Source organism: Dunckerocampus dactyliophorus, chromosome 7, assembly GCF_027744805.1.
Source record: "Dunckerocampus dactyliophorus isolate RoL2022-P2 chromosome 7, RoL_Ddac_1.1, whole genome shotgun sequence".
Taxonomy (NCBI): Eukaryota; Metazoa; Chordata; class Actinopteri; order Syngnathiformes; family Syngnathidae; genus Dunckerocampus; species Dunckerocampus dactyliophorus.
In genome coordinates, this window is record NC_072825.1 from 21,761,588 (window position 1) to 21,780,028 (window position 18,441).

Sequence of the window (18,441 nt, forward strand, 5' to 3'; positions counted from 1 at the left end):
TCCGCAAACAATGACAGCGTCAATCAATCCTTGTAAGAACAAGCACACAGAAACTCACGCCAGGCCCAAGCATACTTCATATCAGGATACCAGTGAATGTACACTTTATAGACAAATGTTTTGGAACATATTAGTCAATTAATGAATCTGTCTATAAATTCGGATGAATTCCCACAGATACACCCCAAAATCTTGTACAAAGTCTTCCCTGAACAGTGGAAGTTTAATCGCTCCAAAGACGAGCCAGTCTTCCAAGTCTTCCTACCTTTTGGTTTTACAGCCATGTGTCCCAATATTTCTGCATATACTGTATGGTGTACCTTAACATGTGCTGTCGTTACAATTGAAGTACCATAATAGGTTTTATGCAACGCCAACGTTTAATATTACTTGTTCTGTGGTGCTTGGCATTTGTTATGGTAGATTAAGTAAAACCTTTATTAAATGTCTTAAATATCATTTTAACTTTACTGTATGTAGTACACTTATAAAGACAAGTTAACATACGAGTACGTGGAATAAAACTAAAACAAAGTAAAACAACTCAAACTAGAAAATGATGTCCAAATTGCGGCCCCGGGGGTCATTTGTGGCCCGAGGCAGTGATGTTATCAACCCGCAGCACAGTCTAAACATTTAATTTAACAAGGAAACTTTGAGAAGAAAAAAAACAGCAGCAAAAATGGGAAACTCAATCAAAAGTAAAAATATTAAGATAAGAGTTGCAACCTAGCAAGGAACAAAAGCCATAATTTCACAAGAATAAAGTAATAGTATGAGGGAAAATTGTATTTTAGTAGCATGAAGTTGAAATATTAAAGAGAAACGTTTTTGTTTTTTTAAAAAAAAAAGCCCAAAACAATGAATAAAGTTGTAATTTTTGGAAACTTAGGCTGGGGGAAAATGTATAACATGGGAATAAAGTCAAAATATTAGGAGAAGAAAATATACAAGAAGAAAGTTGAAATATTTGCAAATTTATACAAAAAAAAATATCAACAGCAGAAATGTGATCAGAGTAAAGTCAAAATATTAAGAGAAAAAAATATTTTCTATTGAAAAAAAAACGCTGCAATTTTATGAGAATGAACTTGTAAAATGAGGAAAAATATAGTTTTAGTAACAATGTTGAAATAAAGAAAAAATACATTTTTGTTTTAAAATACTGTATATAAAGTTACAATTACGAGAAGAAAATTTACAAGAGGAATGAAATAGTTGGAAAATGAAAAAAACAGCAGGAATAGAAAAAACAGCTTTCATTTTACGAGAATAAAGTCAAAATATTAAGAAAAAAGTCATAATCGATTGAAGAACAAAACAATTTTACAGAAAAGAACAATTTTACAACAATAAACTCGTATTATTATAGAAAAAAATGTCACTTTTAGTTGCATTTCACCTTTTGTAATATAGGTGAAATGCAGTTTTTTCTTGAGCTACATATAGCTTCTTAGCATATCATATCAAGTGGCCCTTGCATCCTTTCATTTTGTGGCCCTCGCTGGAAAAAGTTTGGACACCCCTGACCTTTAAGACGCATGACATACATGAAACTATGAGGGATAGGAAGGTGTTTGCCAGGGCAATACTGCCACTTTGTGGCATGTATTGCTGGAATTGAGCTTGTGTAGTGTATAATACATATTTATGATAGCCTCTGCTTGGTAAAATTCATTTGTGTATATTACTGATCATTAATTGTAATGCTCATGTTGTAGTGAGGTGCCAAGTGTTTTCTTACATCAATTTCCTGTTCTATGGTTATCATCGCATTTTCCTTCTTGCCAACACTGGTATTTTGGTGCATCATTCCAAAAATAGCAAATTATTCAACGGACTAGCAAAACACCCATGTGGAGTTAATGCGTTAGCTGCTCACAAGTCTCACAAGATGTGTTAAGGACAGTACGGACATATTTTCCAATACATTTTGGTTCAACTCCAAATGGTACAACTTGGAGGGTTTCACTTTGGGGATTGGTGGTTCCTCTGTATTTACAGAAGCTATGAAATCCTAATAACAAACAAGACTGTATTTTTTAAGTTATGTTCATGTATCATACAAATTGCAGGCCTACCTGTGGACTCAGTAACCCGCAACATTCATCTTATAAAGTTTTTATTAAATAAACTGTAGCATGTTCTGAGGTTTTGGTTTACATTTTCCGCACTGACTTTTTGGAGACAACTACGGTTGTGTTGTTTAGTGTGTGTGACCCATCAATAATCACCCTATACTGACCCACCCAAACAACTTTGGCCGCTACCCGGCAAACATTCCCTCATTAGGGCTTCATACAAGGCCGTGCTACTCCACTGAAGCCCCAGGTCCCGCCTCGGGCTCCAGGCCCTCTGCCCCGGCAGTGATGATTAAATAATGCACGTTTTGAAAATGTAGGTCTGCCTAATTCACCAAAGCCCATGGCACAGGCCTAATGGAGTCTGCCATCCTCATCTGATGGGCTTGACAGTTGTAGATATTCATTATGTATGGAAGATTGTAGTAGCTTTTATGACTGGTGATGTAGCCCACTTAACAATGTCGGTCTTTGTTAGCAGACCAACTCGGGAAGCTCTAACCATCCCAGAGGTTTGTGTCTCTTAAGTTTTCCCCTGCACTGTTCTTCAAGTGTGAACATAGGTTGAGACAAGTAGGCGCTAATGGCCTTATTGTTTCAAGTACATGACACCCCCGGGAAGTATAAAGTGCTTCTGGGGTAGAGGCAAATAAAGACGAGAACTGAGCAGACGAGGACCGTGTAGGATTTGAGCAACCAGAATTATTTAGATAGATAGATGGATGAAAGGGAGGGAATGGACCACTGACTGAATGCGAATGTGGGCCTCTTGCGTCACATGACCAATTCTCAGTTGAGCTGCAAAAGCATCTGCGGCGCTCCGACATATAAAGAGGTCAATGCCGTGATAACGGAAGCACGAAGGCCAATTAGGGCAGGGTTATGAACAAGTTCAGACGGAAATGAGTTTAAGAGTAATTATAGCAATGCAGCATACCTGTTTAATGGGTTGGCAAATGACGTGTCCCAAGTTGGCATGCTAACCTTTGATTGTGCTTTAGCCTTGTGCCTTTTATCTTACCCTCAGGTGCTCCCACTGCTAAGGCGGAGCGAGACCCTGTGTTAGTACCCGTGGGGGAAACGGCGGATCTGATATGTGTGGCAGATGCCAACCCCATTACAGCTGACATGTTTTCATGGAAATGGCTGGTGAGGTCCACTTTCCTTATATGGCTTTCTTTCTATTATCTGATCCATTTGTTATGATCACCTGCTGCTGTGCCTTGTTGTGCTAGCTCTCTCTCTCTCCTGCAGTTGGGCGTGCAGCAGGAGCAGGGACAACTGGACACACCTGCACCTAATCAGGCTGCTTTCTACTTAGGCTGAGTAGGGGCTTAGGCTGAGACGCCAGTTCATTACCTTACACTCATGCCAGCTTGCTCATCGCTCACAAGCTTCTCCTGCACTTCCCGAGCCTGCGTCTCCACATCTGGGTTACACCAGTTGTCCTCCATACTAATTGGTCCTTTTGTGTTTGTGCCCTTTTTTCCCGGGAGCGCCGCTATTCGCGGTCCCCAGCGCCTTTAGTTCCCTTTTTGTGGCTGCCTCTGTTTATTTTTGTCATTAAAGACTGTCAAACGCTCCTCCTGCCTCTGCATTCCGTGGTCCACCACGCGCACCCCGTAACACCATTCTTAGCATTTATGACTGACCTTTCTAAATGCACACATGCAAGATTTTTCACTGGCTCTTGCAACTCCACACTGCAAAATCCAGAAAAATGGCTTTCATTACTGCCGAGGGACTAAAGGCTACATTTGTCAATGTCGCGAGGTCTCTGTATCTACTCATCGCTTTCTAACGTCCAAACCGCCCCTTGGCAGGTTTGAGAGTCCTGTCTCCAGCCAACAAAGCCCCCTCCTTTTCTCTTTTTATATTTGGCTTTCCAGTCTGTGATGATATCTTTCTCTGTCCACTAAGCTTGTTGATGCCTCTCCTATCCCTACCTCAAATCCTGATGCCCCCATTCACAAGTTGCTCTATCCATCGCAAGGAAGAGGATTTATTTATTGAGAGAAAAATGCCTCCCCTTTTATTCTTACAGGAAGAAGAGGAGGTGAAGATGGGAGAGGAGATCCAGGAAGACAAATCAGGCATTCTAACCATTTATAATGTGACTCGGGCTCATGCAGGAATATACTAGTACACAGTCAGTAATTGTATTGCACCCACTGGCAGTGTCCACATGCATCTGATGTGCATTGTAAGTTTGTTTCATGTACCGGTCATGTACCAAGGGACGCACGGTGGCCTAGTGGTTAGCATGCTGGCCTAGTGATTTGCTACACAGTCAGGAGTTCGGGGAGGTCTGAGTTCGAATCTCCGTTTCGGTATCTCTGTGTGGAGTTTGCATGTTCACCCGGTTTCCTCCCACATTCCAAAAATATGCATGTTAATTGGAGACTCTAAATAGTCCATAGGTATAAATGGTAATGGTTAATTTATTTGAACATGAATACAAGTTACAATGAAATACATCACATAGTACAATTTGCATTTTCACATGTCCAAAAGGAGTAGGAAGAAGCAAAGCTTATTTAATCCTACCCCCCATCCGTTTCACATCAATTGCAATACATTTATTCACTTCCTGTATTTCGTTTGTGGTCTTTGCCAGTTATGATAAGGTAATGTAACAATATGGTAATTGTCAAGGTTTTTCCACAGTCATAATTAATAATAATCATATATAATAATCGCTATAATATTTCAATATACTTTGTGGATGAGCCCCGTACCCTCACTATGTTACTGGGAGATTGCAGACTGTAAATTACATGTGTAGCACACTCTATGGATTGCGGTCAAAATGCTTTGAAAGACATGCAGGCATACGTGCAATACAGATATCCTCCAAGTTATACAGCAAAATCATTGCACAAATGGTCAATGACTTACAGTAAGTGAGTTATTTACAAAATCCTGCCCAGAGCCCTGCAAAGATATTTTGCTGGATAGCTGCCATGTTAAGTCAATCCGATTTATGGCGTCAAACTTTGGGGTTTTCATCCTTTTGTGTGTAGCAGTTTAGGAGTAGAAAAGTTACACTATTAGGTGTCCTCATTTTTAACCCACTTTGTAAACTTGCAAAAAAGCATTTTTCTTAGTCTGGTGTTCCATGGAGGTTTTTCGTGAGTTACCAAGGGCTATAGCAGCTTGGTTTGCAGTAGTAAACTCCACCAAGGCTGCCCTTTGTCACACAACAGTTTATTATCTTGGATTTACTTGAATATGGATATAATTTGTCAGTGAGGCAAACGCACTGATGATTTCTGTACCATACAGTTTTTTACATACGTCTAAATAGGGAATGCTTTGAGTCCTTCCACCTCCTCCAGTTCCACCTGGGAGATACTGAGGCATTCCCAGGACGTCAGTGTCCACCGTCTCCTAGGTTTAACCCAGGGTCTCCTCCCAGATGGACAGGCCCAGAAGACCTCACAAGTGAGGTGTTCATGAGGCATACAAAATAGATACACCTTGTGTATTTGGAGTGAAATTCACATACCTCGGGTTTTTGTTCTTCTTCTTGTAGGAGAAGCATGGAGAATGATATGGATGGGTGTTGCGTCTGCCTGGTTAGGTGTTAAGGGTAGAAGGAGGCCTCAGGGCAAACCTATGGCATGCTGGAGGGCTTATGTCTCACAGCTGGCCTAGAAAAACCTCAGTGTTTCCTCAGTAGAACTGGAGGAGGCAACTAGGGCATGGGAGGTCATCCCTACTTGGACTACTTCCCTCCTGACCCAAACCTGGATATGCGTAGGTTGACTTCATGGATGTGCATCCTTTTTAGTGTTGCGTGTGCTTTCTAACCTGTGTGCCTTCTGGCCTCTGCTCTGCAGTCAAACCGGGGCTTCAGTGGGGAAAGGTAGCCTTGCAGCAAAGGGGGCAGCACCACCACAGCTGAGTTAGCATGTCAGGCAGAAGGTATTCCTCATGTTGACTTTTCCTGGGAAAAAATGGTGTTCAATGGACTAAACGCCAGGTGAGGAAATAATTAATTTAGTAGTTAACATTTGTGATAATGCCAGCATGCCCTTAAACAGAGAAAACATCAGCATTGTTAGAGGCTGTACCTTATTATTTTGCATGTCCTTGGTATTTCACCTCTAAATTCAGGTTTAGCCTATTTTACTCTTTGCTTTTCACTATGCAAATACATGATTAATGCTTCTTTGATGTGTGAAATTGGGTAACTTAGAGCAAACTGCAGGACATCATCCCCTCTCTTTCTTCCTGCTGTTTTTTCCTCCTTGCTTGTGTGAGTGTGAGTTTGTGTGTGTTTGTGTGAGTGTGTTTTGCAGGTATGAGGAGGGAGCTATGAAGGCGGGCTCCTTCCACACCTGCACCATTCCAGTGGTCAGTGTGTGTGTGAGTGCAGTTCTGGACTATGCAGTTTTTAGCTGCACTGCATGCAACGCCATTGGGGGAGACAAGCTTAACATCCATCTTCCAGCACAAGTAGTGTACCCACGTCCAATGATGTACGAATGTATTTCTGTGGCGGTGTTCAAAAATATTGCTTGTTACTGTACAAATGGTGTACTAGTGAGGAAAAAAGCTCCTTTGATAAGAATTCATATCTCATCGCCTCCTGCTAACAGACACATAACTATAATAAAAATTTCCCTGGAGACAACAGTTAGTTAAAATTGTTAAAAACTTTTTTAAAAGGCATCCTGAAGTAGATCATAAAGAATTGCTGGCCAGCAGTTGATTATTTACAAACAAGCGCTATCGTCTACATCAGTGATTCCCAACCACGGGTGCATCTATCCGTATAGGCACGTGAGAAAATTGCAGTGGAAAATTACGTGGAAACATTTAATTTCCAAGATGATAAAAAATAATTCTCAGTCATTTCATATTAAGTCAGGCGATAAAATGGAACGTGTGCGCTACAACTAGTTTCCCCAGGGAGACAATAACCAGTGGCACAGTTGAGCCCCAATCATAACAGCTATGTTACTTTCTACCTATGGAGAATTACAACACATACAAGTGAGGGGGTACTGTTGACAACACATACAAGCCTTTTTGTCAACACATGGTATGACAAAAAGGCTGTGGGGGTACAGAAAACAAAAAGGTCTGGTCTACATGAGTCTACATGAGTCCTACGTTACAGTCTTTCTGCCCCCTTGTGGTTATAAAATTACCTCATGCAGCTTCAAGTTCGGAAATGATTGAAGTCAATGAGTAGTCCATACACAACATGCATGGATTATGCATATCACGTAATTGGCAGTGGAGGACACATTTTTCCTGTGGTTCCCATTTGGCAGCATCTCAGAAAGGACTGCGTCTGTGTAGCTTTGTCCGAGCTTTATCAGCCTTTTCCAGCAACGTTACAATAGTGTGGGCGGGCCACTGAAGCTGCAGGAAATGAAGTGAAGTGAAGTGAAGTGAAGAGAGTTGCTACTCCTGAGTGTCAACGCTTTAAGGAACTTATTCCATTCTATATCTCGACCTTATCACTTAGCTTACAGCGCTACTTTTCCCCTCTCTCTTATATAATGCTGCTCTGATATACTTTGCACCCATGTGTACGTCGACTTTTATAGCCTCAAGCTCTGAGTCGTCACGGTATCTCTGCACCACCACCTTTATCAGCTCACTCCTGCTCGAAGCAAGGGCCTGGAGCCTCCATTGGACACGTTTCATGTTTACTATAACGCCCGTAGAGCATGATCTAACGCTGCCCTTGCTTTCCCCCCTTCATTTTCTTTATGATTCATAATTAATCTCATGCAATTAGAATACATTTTGAATGCTTCCTTATCATTGGAGATTTTTTTTTTCTATTTCAAAGAGTCAAGATCCAAATAAGACTGACCTCTTTGCTGTGGAATGTTTTGAGTGGCACTGATAGTGGAAATTATTTATTCTGCAAACTGGGCTGCAGCCTGCAGCAATAGAGAAGTTCAACATCATCCTCTTGTGACGCTCCTCTTCTCCTCCTCCTCCTCTCCATATCTCTCCTTCTGCCCCAAAAGCCTTTTTTTCCATGCTCCAAATGTACAGTAATCCACTTTTTCCTCCATAGCCTGACGGTAGGGGTGCCGCCTCTCCTATGAACTTGAACGTCAATAATAACAATACAAACCTCATCGCCCGTTGTAATCTACAAATTGGACAAATGGTTGTTTTGAAAAAGATCTCCTGTTGCTCAGCCTGTGTTTTCGGATCATTTCTTACCAAAAAAGAAAAGACAAAAAAAATTTTAAAAAAATGCGTTGAAACATGATGCTAAGTAACGCAAAGCGCTTGCTGTCAAAAACATGCTCTTTCAAAGACTTTCGAATAAACCTTGAGATAGACAGAAAGAGAAGCTTTGAAAGCTTTCTGACAGGTTTTGACCTTGATGATGTTGGATGGGGAGGGAGGAGAAGATGGGAAGGGGCACTGAAACTAGACACAAACATAAACAATAAGCATCACTAAAATGTTGATGTGCATTTGTAACTTGGACAAAGTGCAACAATTTGTCTTTTGCCTTAAATTAATATTTTTTTAATCATAAAACTTCATGGCTGTTTTGAAGTTTTGTTTTGTATTTTATTCTGTGTTTTACTGTATTTTGCTATTGCCACTGTTGTCTTGTATACCACGTACGATGTTGCTGCTATTGGAACCTTAATTTTCCTGCGAGTACACGCTCAAGGGATCAACAAAGTTCTCATCTCATCTCATCGAAAATTATGATGTTTCCCTCCAATCCTGTGGCTGGCAGTAGTGTGTATTACAAAGAGGGTGACAAAGGTGAAAAGTGAAAATAAATTCCAAAAAATATGCACTTCATCAACTGCCTGACTTGACCAATTCACTGGCAAAAGCTCAAACAAATAAAAAGTGGGCCGCCATATTTGACTTTCTGCCCAGTTGTGCTTCAAATGCAAAAGTTGCATTTGATAAAAGAAAAGAAGCTGAAAGAAAATATCTGAGAACTTTCTACTTCTATCTGAGAGAGCATCAGCTGTTGTCTGCACATAACAGCTCTCACGGAGAGATGGGAGGCCATTGGGGAGACACAATCGTATAGAGATGTGTTGATCCAGATGTAATTATTGGACTATTTGGGGGGACCCGCAAGTCAGTTTCAACACCATGAATCACAGCGAGGGAAAGTTTTCTATTATATTTTGCTCTTGTTATCAAAAAAACAATTTCCTTCTCACGTCACCCAGATCCCACTTCATCCTTCCGCCTGGTCGCTGTTCACGACTTGGTCACTCTGGAGTGGATGCCTGGCATCAATGTTGGTTTGCGACAAAGATTCCGCGTCAGGTGAACCATCATAACAGGATGTGGACTTGATTATGGCGCCCTCTCATAATTAAAAATTGTTTTTGGCTCCCAGATACCATTGGGATCATTGAAACAGTTTCCTGTACGTGCAACGTTTTTCCTCCCAGAGCGACATTTTTCACTGTGACCGTCCTGCAGGCCCTACAGCTTCTCTGTCAATGCACTAAATGCAACAGGAGAAAGCAGCTATGCTAATAACAATGCAGTGTTGACCATCACCACCAAACAGCAGCTTGGAGGCAAACCGGTTTGACTGCACCGTGTGTTATAAAGTTGAATTAGCCTTTACGCTTACTTTTTACTCTCTTAGCTCTTTGGAGTCGTGCGATGTGCTAAAACAACATTTGCTGCACACTAAAATGATCACACTATATTTACCATAAAATGTTCCAATTAATGCGGCTATTCAATTAACTGCAGAGGCTCCAATAGTCTGCAAAAGCAAATAACTGCCAGGGTCACTAATTAGTGCCATGTCAAAAAACACTGCCTTCAACTGCTGTGGCTGTAGGCAACCTCCTGATGTAGTGTTTATTAACCCTTTATTCATGTCTCAAGTAAACCCAGCCATCATCATTTACAGCGGGATCTTGAACACCACTGCTGCCTCAACCACTATCATTACACAGACAGATATATAGTACCTATTTACAGTACCTGTCTATTATGCCTGTGAATATTCTCATTCATCCACGTCATTGTATTCTCAGGTCATATCTACCTATTAGCAATGTATTTTTCGCTGAGGAGTCTCCCGCGGATGGTACCGCGTATGCCGCTATTTCCGTGTTTTTTTTGTTCCATTCCCGCTACCTCCCTCACCATTAACAGTGTTTTGACAAGCCTCCTGCTACCCGAACACAGTTCAGCAAAGCATCGGCTCAAGTATGCTGCCTGTGGACTGTCGATAAACTTTGCAAAGAAGCGCCCACAAATGATGCTCAGACTGAAGTTACAGATGTCCGCCATCTCTTGGTGTAAAGTATTAACTACATGAGACACCATATGTGCAGAAATGGCTTGTTAAATTCTGTGATGTTGCTTGTCGCAATTTTGCGACTTTGGCGCTTAAACGGCTATCTCAGCAAGATGGCTATAGTAGTAGATCTCAGTAGTCAGGCCCATAGCGTTTCTTTACTAAGTGTCATTGCTATCTACTGGTTGGCATTACATTACAATTTACAGAGTTTTCTGTGTTTTATGTTTTGTGTTATCATGTACCCTAAGTAGTGGCGGGCTGTCAGGATCAAGGCATTCTCTGCTGGCCTAAACACTATCAGAAGCACTGACTTACATTAACAAGTTAAATTCTGGGACTTGTTCCATGAAATTGTATGAATTTATTCCCAACAGTCTATTATCTTCATTTCGTAGCGTGTATCTTGGCTGCAATGCTTCCTGTAGTGTATGTGTACGTTTAGATTTTTATGTCCAATCAAATTTTAGTTTAAATGCCCAATTATTCAATAAACACCATAAATCTAACGGCAAGATTACAAAACATGCTCTGTTTCAAGCAAATACGATGGAAAAGTAACATCCATTATAAAAAATTGTGTGCGGAGGAGGGAATCAGCACCAGCCAGGATCAAACTTGAGATGAAGTCATACAATTGTACACAAGACTACAAAGTCACACACTTTCACCTGCTTAAAACAGATATTGCTCGAAATAAAACCGTGTTTTAACAAAGCGAAAGCAAACATGTCATGTCAACATGATTGCGATCACGTTGTACATACACACAGTGAAATGATAGACACATACAAGAATGTACTCATGCAGACCGACTTGGTGAAAGAATGCAGGTAGACATGCTAGAAATCTTATTTTCGTCAGCTATTCATTATGTCTGACATGGAAGCGAGAAGTGAGGTCCTCCAACCCTCACTTTCAGCTCCGCACAGACCCGCCCACACCTGCGCAGAGCTGAAGAGAGAGAAAGGGCCGTGCTTGGCGCGAGAGCACCAAACATGGGCCATTGACAGGTGCAACAAAGTTTTATTCTCTGATGAGAAAAAAATGTAACCTTGACGGTCCTGATGAAAGCCATAGTATGAAACCTACCACCCACCACTGACGCTAAGCCAGATCTTCCTTGACCATTACTTATAATGAATGAAACACAAATGCAATATGAAGCAGCATGTTTGTACATGACGGTGACTGTCTCATAACATGTATTTTATTAATCTGCCTTGAAATTTGATTACACTTCACAAAGCAAAGCAATTAGTCCTTGCTGTTGCTTTAAATGAAGTTTTTCAATTGTTACTTATTGAACGAAATCATGTTAATGTGTGCATCTCCAAGGTTATTTTTTCTGCATTAGACTAGTGGTTGTCATGGCGCCCATCCTTTATCTGTGCCTCCTTGAGTCTTTTATCAATAGAGATAAATTGAGAAAACGGTTGATTCACTCTCATGTTCATTAAACACAAATCTCCTTATTATTTCCTTGTTAACACTCATGGCTTCAAGTTAATTGCTAAGATTTGCTGTCTTGGTGCAGGAGGACTCCCAGCCTATGTGAGAGTATTGTCAGTCATCTTTGGAGCCTTGCTGGTGTTCAATTCGCTGGGCTGTTTCCTTGGTTTGAGGTGGAAAAAGAGGCGAGCGAAGGAAACAAGTGATGATCTTTGTTGCCATGGATGTGGAAGCTTTCCATCCAATTACCCTCTTTTCATGACTAAGCCCCAGTGCTCCAACACAAAGCAGTGACTCCGAAGTCATGATGCAATTGCACAACCTCAAGGCCCAGGACACAGTCATCCCTCAAAGCTGTCACTTCTTTGTTGCGTACATGACTTTCATTTCATTTTCTTTTAGCTTTATATCATTTCCATCTGTCCCGCAATAACTTTTGGCTTGTCCGTCTCTTGGCTTCAGCGCATCTGGCTTTATATTCGTCTTTGCTCTTACCGCACTCTGACCTTGCTGTTACAAGGATCAAGCTCAGGGCTTGTGCAATGGTGCTATTTGTTTTTAAACTGTAATTTTCTAACACAAAGCTTTTCCGCTCCTGTGTGCCCCCGCTTATCTTGCAGGGTGCCAAGAAGGCAGCGTGCTGGATGGAAAGAAGAAGGAAGAGGAAAAGTAAGTAAAGGAGCAAAGAAGCAAACATCCACTGTACACTAGAAACTCTGAAGTGGAACACCTTCAAGGTTGTACTAAGGTAGTCCAGAAAATCTGACATTTAATCTTAGCATAGACATCATTTCAGCAAGCATCAAAAGACTGACTGCATGTTTTGCTTCATTGCAACACTTATTCCAGCTACTGTCAACAAAGGAGAGTGAGAAGACTACAGTGGAGCTGCAAAATTGGGCACATTACCTTTTGTGACACGTCCAAATGTGAAAACATTTAGGAAATAATGTAAAGTGAAAGCCCTCAAAGTGCCACCATTAGAAAACCTTTAAGAAAATATCGTGTCCAAACATTATAGTGCTATTTGTGGAGTTTAGTGGAACCTTCAAAGTCGAACACTTCCAAGTTCTAATTTGAAAACATTTTTTGATCCCAAAGAGAAGTTTACTATTGTGAAGTACAACCAGAATAAATTGAAACTATTCACCCTTTTGAAGGGAAGTAATGGTATGGAATGAATTAAAGATGGCCAATACCGATACTGCAACATTGTATGTACTGATACCAATGTGACACTGATACCAACCTTCTTATCTCCTTTCTGATAGTAATGTATTAGTATGCATGTACTTTGTCTACTATAGACATTGAAAACACCATGTTCAAAATGTGCAACAAATATTCTGCTCCCCTAAAGACAGAAATTCAATTGCCCATAACATGACTCAAGTTATGCAATCATGCTGCTGCTGGGCTGCTGCTTTTTATTTATTCTTTGGTCACTAGACACAGCAGTACCTTTCAAAGATTCAAAATAAGAGCTGAATAAAGTGAAAGTTTGTACAAAAGTTTAAATTTGACTCTGAAACCAAATGAAAAAGGAATCATGAGATACTTCACACTCATCATGGGCAGTATCAGTATGAGAAAATCAATGACCATAACTTATACAACAAGAACTACAAATAATAGCTTCATTTATAAAAAAATGTTGCCACGTCAACATGAGAGGTAAATTGTTTGTCTGATTTTCTTTTTTAACATTTCAGCTTGGGGTGCAAAATAATGATCAGACCGACATGAGGAATTATGACATCATACCGATAAATCCGATTTTATTCGACATTAAAAAAAAGCTCGCATAACAGATTTAAAAAAAAAAGAAGCTCCAATGAGGCGAGATTACCCATACGGTGGGTTAGCATGAGAAAATAAAGCTCTCCTTTTCTGTGACGCGCTGCAAACGGCCTGTCATAACTTCCCCTGAGCTCCCTTGTAAACAAACATGGCGTCGATTGTGTGCGAGTTTTGCCATATGCTTAAAATGTTGTGCAAACAATCCACAATGAGGGAAAAAAACAGAGCTTCAACACATCAAACCTTTATCAGCCACCTGTAATGCCCGCATTGCTATGATGCCCAGGTCCCGGGGCTTGATCCTATCGCCACAGCGTTTGAAAAGTGCAAAAAAGTTAGCCAGATATGACCCGAGGGCTCAAGCAATCTGTGAATGCATCATTGAAATGATAGCGCTGGATGACCATTGTTTATACTTCTCGCAGGCACTAAACCTGGGATGATAATACATTAATTAATCACACAATAAATTATATTGATATATTGCCATGTGCATTTGTGTCTGTTTTCCTGGAGGCACGTTTGGATTGAGACATCTTGTCAGTCATACAATCCCTTTTTCTCTGTGGGGGACGACAGGGCCTCTAGCATAAACAAAAAAAAAAGTTTAGCCTCATGAGGCACAATGCAAGGTAACATAGTAGTAGTTAGGAGGGAAAAGATGCTTGCAAAGCCAAATGCCACAGCCCTTATGTGGAAATATTATCCATCCATTTTCTATGATGCTTATCCTCCTTTGGGTCACGGGGCTGGAGCCTAAGGACTGGTCGCCAGCCAATCACAGGGCACATATAGACAAACAACCATTCACACTCACATTCATTCCTATGGACAATTTAGAGTCGCCAATTAACCTAACATGCATGTTTTTGGAATGTGGGAGGAAATGGGAGTACCCGGAGAAAACCCACGCATGCACAAACCTACGCACGGGGAGAACATCAAACTTCACATAGAGATGCCCAAGCAGAGATTTGAACCCAGGTTTTCTGATCTCCTGACTGTTTGCTCAACATGCTAACCATATTATTAATATTAATATTTTTCCAAATGAGCAAGGTGAGCCCATCAACACGGACTAGCCAGTATACTGTATGTTCAAAAGTGGTGGCAAATAAAAGGCAAGGCAACCCACTTGCCCAGTGAAAACATAACCACCGACCCAGGTTTCCCATGAAAAAGTACACATTGAGATACAGAGGAAAAAAAATTTTTAAAAAAGAGATACAGAACCTTTGTCCGGACAGTCAAAACTCACTGAGATGTTACTTAGATGTGCGCTCACTGAAAGTGTACTTTGCTACATCGCAAAAGAAATCCTGCTCTTCAAGAAATGCTGCAAATGTTTGACAGACAGTACAAATTGCCAGTGAGAAAATACATGTCACTACGTTACAACAGTGAAAGATTACATATTAAAAGAAAATTTGCATTATTATGCTATGATAGTTATTATTATAACATATGATAACGCGCTGCACTGTGGGCCAGTGGTTAGCGTGTTGGCGAGATTTGACATTTCTGGGGTTGAATCTCCATTTGGGCATCTTTGTGCGGAGTTTGCATGTTCTCCCCGTGCATGCGTGGGTTTTCTGCGGATGCTCTCACATTCCAAAAACATGCATGTTAGGTTAATTGGTGACTCTAAATTGTCCACAGGTATGAATGTGAGTGTGAATGGTTGTTTGTCTACTGTATATGTGCCCTGTGATTGGCTGGGGACCAGTCCAGGGTGTGCCCCGCCCCTCGTCCAAAGTCAGCTGGGATAGGCTCCAGCATACCCCCACCACCCTAGTGAGGACAAGCAGCATAGAAAATGGATGGATGGATGGATCATATGACAACATTAGTGGTTAATTTGGTTTGGTAATTTAATCTGGTAATGTTGGCAATAATATTGTTTATCATCAGTAATTTGGGGGACAATAATTGTGGCATTGTTTTGTGAGTGTCTTGTGACACCCCCAGTAATAACGGAGGCTATGCTGAAGAGCCTGTCACACTACACACTTGTTGAAAGTGCACTGGGAAATCTTCCAAAACAGCAATCAACTGAATGACTGTTGTGGCTCAGCTTTTTTCTTAGCACGAGATGCCTGAAAAAAGTCAGCATATTCGTTACCGTGATGCTTTTGCATGGTTGATGTGGTGTTGAAATGGCCAATGCTGCTGCCTTCCCTTGGGACAAATTTCACTCGACTTTCACTTTTCTCTTCTTTGCACATAACAGCTGACATGACTACGGCGCTAAGCTAATTGACTCACGGTCTAGCAACGATGGTAGCTACCTATTGTGCTACAGTGAATTGCAGCCGCTGCGTCTCTGTTTACGGCATGTTGTGCAGAGATAAACTGAGCATTTATGTGATAGTTTGGGCTTCTGGATTGGAGGATCGGGGGTTGTTGTTTTTCTGATATCCAATCCAGTCCATTTGGTCAGTATCTCACCGATACCGAGTCTGAGACTGGACCATGCCTAGAATCAATAAGGCATAGCAGCATAAGTACGCCGCTTGAGCTTTATGGGTTTTTCATCTGGATATACTCTTTAAATAATTTGTAATCGACATTGTATTGCAGTAAAACTGTGTCATTTGGTGGTTTCTCTGGTCATTATCATGCTGGTAATTAGCCATTATGCTTTTAGATTTTAGGTAGTTATTTGTATTAGCATGTTGTTGATCAAATTCATTTGTGTATATAATTGATATTGAATTAATTACATTTTATTGAGTAGCTAGACCCTTTCCACTGTTGCGATAAATTCAATTTTGGTTTCTAGGGTTATCATCACACTTTTCCTATTTGCCATTACTTATACCTATATTTGTAACACAAATAATGAAAAATACATTTTATCGTTTTATAAGGTAAGGCACAGATCATTTCCTGAGAGATTTTTGTTTCCAAATCAGAGGTTAACCTTAGAGGGCTGCATGGTGGCCTAGTGGTTGGCATGTTGGCCTCACAGTCAGGAGACTGTGGGTTCCTATTTCCGTTGCAACATCTCTGGGTAGACTTTGTTGACCCTGTGCATGCGTGGGTTTCATTAGGGTACTCTGGATTCCTCCCACATTGCAAAAAGATGCATACTAGGTTAATTGGAGACTCTAAGTCAGGGGTCACCAACATGGAGATCACGATCAACCAGTAGATCTTTGGGACTTTGGTGGTTGCAAGAATATTAGAAAAAAATGTATTATTAAATCAATGCCCTCCCATCCCGAAGAGTGACAAACAGGCACGTATTTTGACCACTGACCACTCCCGTACGCCTCGCCACTCTCTGGGCACGCAATCTGCAAGCTCCAGCCAGGAGCCCGAGCCCCAAAAGGAGGTACCAGCACAAGCACACCGGCTCGCCTTGCCAAAGTGCTGTCTATGGCTCATTTGTCATTGCATCACTGCAGAAACAAAATCAAATTTAAAAACCAGCAAAAATGGTAAGAAAAATAGAATACAAGGCACAATGACAAAAAGCTGAAATGTTGACACCAACATATATATATAGACATATATATATATATATAACAGATATATATATATACAGATATAGATATATATATATACAGATATAGATATATAGATCTTGTACAGGTTCATGGCCAAGACCAGGGAAAAATGTTGGCCACCCCTGCTCTAAACTGAGCAAAAACGGTGTGAATGGTTGGTTGTCTATAATGTATGTACTGCATGTGCAATGCAATTGGCTGGCAACCAGTCCTGATTCTACTCCGTCTGTCGTCTGAAGACATCTGGGATAAGCTCCGGCATACCCGTTGTTCATGTTTTGGAGTTGTGTGACGTGCAGGTCTAGTCTGTCAACTGTGAGCCATCCTAACAGGTACAAAAGCAGAGAGAAGATCAACGACTCTCCATCAGACACAGACAGCAACGTCTAGAAGAGCTCTGCAGCTGTAAGAGCAAGAGAAAAGAAGAGGGAGGGATGAAGGGAGGAGGCCATTTAGAAAATATGCAGAGGTGCAGAAAGGGCTTCGTAAACAGCTGAGGGGAGGGAAAAGGTGTGGCGGAGGGTGACGCTATCCCTGCAGAGGAGAATCCATCTGTACCAGAGCGGGGTAAATGGATAGATAAACTAATGAAACCTTTCGCTGTTCACACTGATGGAACGCAGATCGATAAGTTGGAGTTAGCATTCAAAACATGTATCGATTTGTGAGGATTTATCATTTTCTACTCCCAATAAGTCCACATGAATGTTTTCAGAGCTGAAGGGAAGTGCTAACAGCAATGTTGCCTTCAGAATAGCTTCAATTAAAACTTGCATTTGCCAGAAAGGAAAACAAAAGGAAAACCAAATATAATAAAACACATTTTGTAGGATGGTGCATATTTTATACATAGTATATATATATACAGTGTATATATATATATATATATATATATATATATATATATATATACACACACAGTGATGTGTGAAAGTGTTTGCCAGCTTAGATTTCACAAAAAGCTTCAAAAATATACTTTTAAAGAGTGGTGTTGTCGCACACACAGAGGGAGATAGCAGAGAAGAGAGACAGCACTTTTAACATATTTTCTTGAATGCTTTTTAGATCATATCGTTCTAATTTTAATACTGGTCCGAGTAGCATTCGCATTTCTTTTCAAGTGAACCAACCAGCAGCAGAATTCACTTGCAAGCAGACCGAGACCCGTCTCTCAAGGTGTCAGCTTATGCACAACAGGACGCGTTCACACATGACCAAATGAACCATACTCGCACAGCGAATGTACCAGAGTTGCGTTAAACAGAACCAAACATTATAAAACAAACAAGCTACTACACTATAGAATAATAGG

General features: G+C 40.8%; 1 protein-coding gene across 1 annotated transcript in view; it reads left to right on the forward strand.

The window, feature by feature from the left end:
* The window catches only part of nphs1 (NPHS1 adhesion molecule, nephrin), a 60,724-nt gene extending 43,205 nt beyond the window's left edge, over positions 1-17,519 (forward strand). The window contains 13 exon segments of the mRNA XM_054782095.1: positions 3,109-3,230; positions 4,126-4,277; positions 5,875-5,882; positions 5,924-5,955; positions 5,957-6,066; positions 6,386-6,529; positions 9,246-9,368; positions 9,442-9,478; positions 9,480-9,529; positions 9,531-9,628; positions 11,903-12,019; positions 12,438-12,486; positions 17,429-17,519. Of these exon segments, the coding sequence (XP_054638070.1) occupies positions 3,109-3,230; positions 4,126-4,277; positions 5,875-5,882; positions 5,924-5,955; positions 5,957-6,066; positions 6,386-6,529; positions 9,246-9,368; positions 9,442-9,478; positions 9,480-9,529; positions 9,531-9,628; positions 11,903-12,019; positions 12,438-12,486; positions 17,429-17,519 (1,133 nt within the window).
* Positions 17,520-18,441: the final 922 nt, after the last annotated feature.